The 8029-nt window shown below is 38.9% G+C and overlaps 1 protein-coding gene across 1 annotated transcript; it reads left to right on the forward strand.

Annotated features, from left to right (window-relative positions):
• Window positions 1-1863: 1863 nt before the first annotated feature.
• On the forward strand, window positions 1864-6833 carry LOC308296052 (uncharacterized protein). Its single transcript, XM_080739169.1, has 9 exons — window positions 1864-1993; window positions 2613-2661; window positions 2773-2922; window positions 3305-3425; window positions 3537-3749; window positions 4621-4704; window positions 5328-5469; window positions 5812-5974; window positions 6195-6833. Coding segments are annotated over exons 2-9 (1101 nt in total). The 5' UTR covers window positions 1864-1993; window positions 2613-2659; the 3' UTR covers window positions 6421-6833.
• Window positions 6834-8029: the final 1196 nt, after the last annotated feature.

Below are 8029 nucleotides of genomic sequence, written 5' to 3' on the forward strand. Positions count from 1 at the left end.
CCCACCCAGGGCTGGAACCTTGCTCTGAGAGGCCAACCATAACAAGAACTGTGCAACTGACCAGAGCTCGCATTGCATGCTCCCCCCTTACATGAATCTGCAATTCTGCATTATTGTTGAATCCAAGCTTTTCCACACGGCTAAATCTTGAGTGTTCATTCAATGTTATATGAGTAACAAGCCATAGGCCAGGCACCCCGCACACATATACATACAGCTTGAGCCCCTACCCTTTTACCCGTCTGTAAAAAGTGCCCTCTCAAGACCACGAATGCCGTTTTCACTAAGGTGAAAGAAATGCAAATGCCCTGTTTCCATGCCATACCTGAAGGTAGCATTCAAGAGAATTGCCTTGTCCAAACTCTCCTGAACTTGAATGCAGCATCTTATGTTGAAAGAATTGCCCTCTGTGGGCAACGCGAGGTCTGCTATTTTCGATATTTTCACCAAAAGGCCCCTTTAGAAATGTCAGCCCCTGCCTCTCTAACATTCTCTGCACGTCCCTGCCATAGGCTTTTTTTTGGGTGTATCCTTTTAGTTGACCTTGTACCAGTGAACTGTACTGTCATGAAACTGTACCTTTTCCTATGCAAACTTCTAATAAAGTCTTCAATCAATCAATCAATCTCTACACATGTAATTGAATGGACCAACGGATAAATCAACAATGAGGATGTTAGTGTTCATGGAGCATCTTTACTGTATTATTATTATCACATTATTTAGAGAAATAATTAAATCAGAATGTTAATATGGTAAATATGTTGGTTGCACATATGTCAATGGGACCACCACCTATTACTACAACTAAAGACCTAGGCCTTCATTTGTCTTGCAATATAGTTTCTGATTAAATGCAATCACATCAATATGACAACTTTCTGTTGACATCTCTATTTAACATTTAGCTCAAATAATTATGATTGTCAGTGGGCAGTAAGGTGGATTCCATTCAGCAAGTTCAGAGAGAGAGAGAGAGAGAGAGAGACAGAGACAGAGACAGAGACAGAGACAGAGACAGAGAGAGACAGAGAGAGAGACAGAGACAGAGACAGAGAGAGACAGAGAGAGACACAGAGAGAGAGAGAGAGAGAGAGAGAGAGAGAGAGAGAGAGAGAGAGAGAGAGAGAGAGAGAGAGAGAGAGCAGTTAGAAAGCAGAGGAACTCCATAAACATCCATCACTGAATGCTAACTCCCTCTGGTGGAAACATGGTAGCATCACACATCAACCTTCAAATATTGATCACAAAACACTGCATGTCCCTCCCTATATGCAGTAAATGGGTTAAATAGAATTATAATTTTATAAAAGAGAAAACAAATTCACATGATGGTGGAATCTTAGATCCCCCTTTGTAAGGATTACAATAGCATATTTGGACAAGCATTTGAAAGATATCTGTTGATCTCTATTTTTTCTTTACTCAATTTACCCAGTTCAATTTACCTCATTATTTAACCTTTAATCCATTCCAAAATTAAACTATGTAGGCTACAAATGGTTATTAAATAGCCTATTTGTTCGTAATTGTTCCAAGAGGCTGAAGATGTATAATAGCAAATCAGAAATCAATAGGCGATAAAATAATACATCTTCCTTGCTTTGACAGCCGGAAAAACGTCACTCACCGCGCATGGCATGTACCCATAACCGAACCGGAAATCGGTCACTTGCCTGACGTGAAAGCGCAGACGTACAAGCTCACGTCGCGTCGCATCCGTGATCCACAGAGAGCTTGTAGATCGGCTAATTCCGACGGGCAACACTGTCGTACGGTGAAGTATAATCATGTGATTTCTCAGCCGGGTCGCCGCTCGCTCATGCGCCGTAGAGTCGCAATGGATACAGTAGGCTACTGTATGACAACACCAGATCTGAAACGACAATAAAATAAAACCCAAACGTTCAGTCGAATAAAGAAAGACTCGCCTTGGTTCACAGCCGTCTAAACAGAAGCGACAGACGTGTTAAAGTGAGAGATCCGCATGTGGGTAAGCAAAGACGTCAAGACGGCATTTTCTCTTTGATCCTCTGGATTAAAATGGTCCATGATAAAAAAAAAATAAAAAAATGTCAACATTAATGTCACACATAATAGTAATAAAAAAAAACATGTGACGATCGAGGTCCTGTGATATTAAGTATTGCATGCTATATTGTTTACGTTGACCCGTCTTCATCTTAATTGCAGTTTATTTTCTAGAAACCAAGGAATGGATAAATTCTGTCATTTAAAAATTGCTTATTGGGTGATGAATTTGGAATCGACCAACAACGCGTACTTGAAAACAGGTGAAAACTGTTAAACAAGTGCTTACAAATACATATTAAACTCGGATCACTTAGCTTATTATTACTGTTGTTATTTAAACAAGTAACATTGTGATTCTGAAAAGGTCAACACAGATACGTCCTCCTTTGAATGCAACCGTGCTGTCAGTCACTAGCTAATAGCAGCAGTAACATTGATTCCCAGAAGAGGGCGCAGTTGTGAACCAAACAGAGACATTCATTGATTTAAATGCATTCCAGGGTTTATGCAATCCTCCTCATGTAAATACACACAGATTATCAGACTGTTCACTCACATGTTGTCTGATTATTTTACAGAACTTAATCCCGAAGAGAAAGCACTACAGCGCAGGCCTAATTAAAACATGTAAGCATCTTTGTGACATCATTTATTATTTTCCTGCCTTTCAAAAATAACGATTTACACTTTTTAACATTTTGGGCTCATGACGTGTTTTTTGTTTTTTAACTCTTAAAGGAGTGGTCTGAAAGGTCACGTTTCACTGCCGGTGGCAGCAGGTGCATTACTGGTGGGCCTGCCATATTCCATTTCACTAGTTGCCCAGTGGATATACGGCTGGCCCAATAAACCTGGCTATAAAAAGTACATCGAAGCTCTGAAACCAAGGTAACTGTGCAATACATATTAGTCGCATTGAGCTTTCTTTCTTTTTAATTTTTTTCTTGCAATAAAATACTTGTAAATGGCAATCATAATGACACACAAATACATGTGTAGCAAAGGGTATAGAATACATTAGTTAATTTTAATTACATAAAAGGTGATGAAGACATTCTTTCTGTTGTAAAGATCATGCATTCACAATACAATTCTGTGTTAATTTATCCTTTTGTAACTACCCTAACCAAATGGGACCATTTGTTAGGCTACATTTGTACACTCTAACAATTAAATATCAAAACCCAGATCTTTACTGTGTTCTCTCTCTCTTTCAAAGGAATATCATGCTTCATGACCTCTTAATCTTTTTGTTTGTATTCTCCATCAGGCGAATATATTGTTTGACCAGAGCTGTGCTGGAAATGTTGAAATACCTACAGTACGGGAGACTGTACTTCCAATGGAAGTCGTGGTATAAGGATGCTGACAACTGTAAGCATTGTACAAAGGTGTGTTACTTGCAAGTAACGTTACAACAGATGAAGTGTACCATACATATTGTATATTCAAATGTATACACTACAAAACCTAACGACTTTGTGTTCTTGAACTCTTCAAAGGGCATCACGTTTGGGCGTCGAAGCAACAAGCTGGATTTGTACTACTCTCCCACGCTGGACAAGAGTGTAAACGGGCCTGTGCCCCTGGTGGTGTTTATCTATGGAGGAGCATGGGGTTCAGGAGACAGGTCCATATACTGCCTGTTGGCCAGGCGGATGGCGGAAGAGCTGAGTGCAGCGGTCATTTGTCCTGACTACTGCCACTATCCACAGGTAAAGATGTTCTCAAATTGCGATTATTGTGACGAAACGATATTATCGCGATAATCAAAATATCACCAACATCCATTATTCTGGGGCAGAACATTTGCCAAAGAATAGCAGATCTACAAGAAGATCTGCAATTCTTTGGCAAAGAGATTTGGTAGAGAGTAAAAAAAAAAGACTGTATCAAGCATGTTATTTACAGATACCGCTTACCAATTATAGAGGATTTAAGTGGTAGCGGATATGTAGCTCGCCGAATAAAAGGTGAATTGATCCCAGTGCATGACGGAGGACGATTTCACAATAAATTAAATCTCCACGGTACGATTATCGTGAGTGTTTTTTATCACGATAAACGAGAATAGCCATTATCGTCCCGTTCTCAGTGACATACAGTGCAGGTCCTTGTTCCTGCCTGTATGTTATATAAACGTCGTCAGAGGCATAATTTCAGAAAAGACACGGGGGGTTGGCAAAAAAGAAGTTACCATAGATAGGCTCTAAAATAGCAAAAATAGTGGATCTAACACCTCTCAACGCGTCGCCAGTTGAGAGCTTGTAAATCCACTATTTTCACTATTGTTTGGGGGTGAAAAGAAAATGTTGGCCTATAATGACATTCCTAAAATAGGGATGCCATGTTGACAGTGGTCAAATAAATTAATGGTTACATACAATAAAAGGCTTATCTAAATTATAACACATGTCACATGTAGATCTTCTACATGTTGTGAGCCCCTGTCACATATACATTTGTAGATGGACGGGCATCGATTGCGATGAAATCAGATTAATCTGCTAAAACAATTCAAAGTTGGGGACAAATTATGCATAAAATAACTGAATGTAATAACTGAAGGTTTGTTTCAATCCATAGTCAAATGTTTTAGGTATGGTCCAAGATATTGCTGACTGTATGGTCTGGGCACAAGAGAATGGAGAAAAGTTCAACCTTGACAAAGTAAGTGATTTTTCTGTAAAAAAAGACTTTGTAACATATACTGTACAATCTTTTTTTTTCATACTTATTCGTATACACGACGTACAACATAAATTGATACAAAATCGGCAGTGATTTAAGCCTAACAAGTTTGAAAATTAATTATTTAACCATTAATTCACGTCAAGTTGAGCCACTACCGTGTAGTGGAAAGGCGCAAATCTAATCAATAAAATATGCATTGTATACTGATGAAGAAATGTAAGTTCTCCTGTTCACATATAGGCCTACCGAAAGTTCATACAATCCTACATGTACAGTACTGTGTACCACAATGCACACAGCTTCTCATGGGTGGAGACATCCACCCATAAGAAAGATGAACATCCAATATGGTTCATGTCTAAATGTAACCAAAGTAAAAAGCGCCAGACCCCAATCACATGACACAGATCGCTGAGTGTCCGATGACAAATTGAAATTATAAATTAATGTAACGTATGCATCATCATGGTGCAACACACTTTTATATCCTGATTTATACTACATTAAGTATATGATAATGTACTATTCATTTTAACCTCATGTATCATAGTCAATAATGTGTCCTCCAATGCATTTTTTACGTTTTCCTTTCTCTACAGGATAACATAGTGCTGATCGGCCACTCAGCAGGTGCACATCTGTCGGCACTGGCCACCCTTTTTCTTATTGAAGGTAGAGATGAGCTCTTCATAGAGGCAACCAAGCAGCAGGAGACTGCATTGGCCATAAGAGGAATCATTGGTAAGCCTTTTTCCACCCACAAACGTTATAGTCTTGCAGAGGTTCCCAAACCTTTTTACACCACAACCCCATATTATGAGAGAATTTATTCCTTCACTTCAGAGGGGCCTGAGTGTTCACATATGCGAGAAAGAAATCTGAGTCATGGTCTGAGGCTGTGAAAAAAAAAACTATTTTCCCATTTCATTTCATTTTAAATTGATTCATTTGATTAACTGTTACACTATAATAGTTGTCTGCTCTGAAAACATTACATCCCAAGAAGAGTTAAAATAATCAATGTCGTTGAGTCATTACATGTATTCAATCCAGTATGTTTTTGATGCTCCCTTTCCTGAATAGGTTTGAGCGGTGTGTACAACATCATGGACCATTATGAGCATGAACAGATGCGAGCTGTTGAATATGTCTCCACAATGCACAAAGCCATGAACGGAGTGGAGAACTTCCCTTACTATTCACCCACACACCTACTGAAAACGTTCAGCGAGGACCAACTGAAAAGGTGTGAGATTTTGATTTGCCTTTCGACTACACACACACACACACACACACACACACACACACACACACACACACACACACACACACACACACACACACACACACACACACACACACACACACACACACACACACACACACACACACACTGTATGGTTTTTGGTTGTACAAAATATAATGATTTCCATCTCCTGTTCTTGTGTTGTCCCTGATACTGCCAGAGTGCCAGCCTTTGTCTTGCTCCATGGAACCGATGACATTATTGTTCCTGTGGAATCTTCAACAAAGTTCTCAGAGCTCCTCAACTCACTATCTGTGCCTGTGTCTCTGTACCTGCTCCCCAAAGTGGACCACACAGAGATGGTCACTGACCTCATGATGCCAGAAAGGCACTTCTACCATACAATCTATGGCTGTATCAAACAAGAGTACAGCAAACTAATTTGACATGTTGACATCTCACCACCAGGCACATTATCACTGTGCATGGTTTGGTTTCTTGCCTCCATAATGCCATTATGTACTGTACAGTTCATTATCTGTTACCTGAAACAGAATCATATGTGTGTATTTAAGCTATGGTTCAATGATCATTCCATGGTTTTAAAGATTCTCTGTTACAAAGTCCTTGGGACCCCATTGTTTTATGCGAGTAGAGCTTAATGTTGCTTCTGATAAATTGAATACATCATGTGTATATTAGAGAAAGTTGATTGAACTGAAATAACTTCTAAATAATCTTGAAGAGGGGACATGATCATAAGCCTTTGTAAAGGAAGTGATATACAAACTGATTGTTATTTAAAAAAAAAGTATAACACTGGACTGGAGATGTTAGCAAATGTTTTATTTAGCATTACTACTACCTATTGTCTTTTTGCAGTAAGTTAAGTTATAGGTACATAGCATTTTGAGACATTGACGTTATCTACATGCAATTAATATTTCATTTAAGCTAACGTTTTGTTCTGAGTATCTATTTATTGTTTCAAACATTAAATCCACTATAACATTCTGGATTGATTGGCTTGTATGGTCTCATTTAATTAGCTGTGTGAAACACACTAAGTACTGTTGACTACAGTATGTAGAACTAACATTAAACGACTAATTTTATTCTTAAATAATGCTTTACTGATCAATTTGCCTTCACATCTTTCAATTTGGTTACTAATATGCTTCAAGTTCTTGGTTCGTCTGTCTCCTTATTTCTGTCTGGTTAGAGCTGATGAGTTGCTGACAGATTGCAGACCGGATTTGTCCATTCCCCATCATTTGCTGATAGAGGTTGTTGTACACTCAAAACAGTATGGGAAGACCTCTTCTGGGAGTCAGTCAATGCTGATTTTGCTGTACATCATAGAGAGATTTTACTGTACCTTACTTATTTGCTCTCTCACTCAGTTACTTCTTACTCTCAGCTCTCTTCCTCTGTCTCTGAATCTCTATTTATCTCAGGAGTCGGGACACTCCAAGGATACTATGGGTTTATGTCAGAGCAATTTGCGCAGGCACTGCTGCAGCTAACAACATCAATGATACATCACTGCCAGCGGTTCTGTTTTGACCTGGAGGAGTTATCTGCCTGTTCTCTTTTCCATTCAAATAAAACCAGTTTGGCAGTGGTGTAAAGTAACTAAGTACATTTACTTAAGTAATGTACTTATGTAGAATTTTTTGGTATTTTAACTTTACTTGAGTATCTCCAATTTCCAATACTTTACTTTTACTCACACTAGAAGTGGGGTGGCAGTGGCTCAGGGGTAGAGTGGCTGCTTGGCAACCAGAAGGTTCTCAGTTCGATCCTGGGCTCCCCCAAAGTTACTGTTGAAGCATCCTTGAGCTGGTTGGTGCCTTGCATGGTTTTCCCTGTCATTGGTGTATGAATGTACAGTATGTGTGAATGGTTGGATATAATGCACAATCTCTGTAAAGCTCCTTGGATAAAGGAGATACACAAATTTACCATTTACCACTACATCTCAGATCCAATTATCATACTTTTACTCCACTACATTTATTTGAAAACTTAAGTTTATTGGTTACTTTGCAGATA

The sequence above is a fragment of the Nannobrachium achirus genome, assembly GCF_963921795.1.
Source record: "Nannobrachium achirus genome assembly, chromosome: 12".
NCBI classification, from domain to species: Eukaryota; Metazoa; Chordata; class Actinopteri; order Myctophiformes; family Myctophidae; genus Nannobrachium; species Nannobrachium achirus.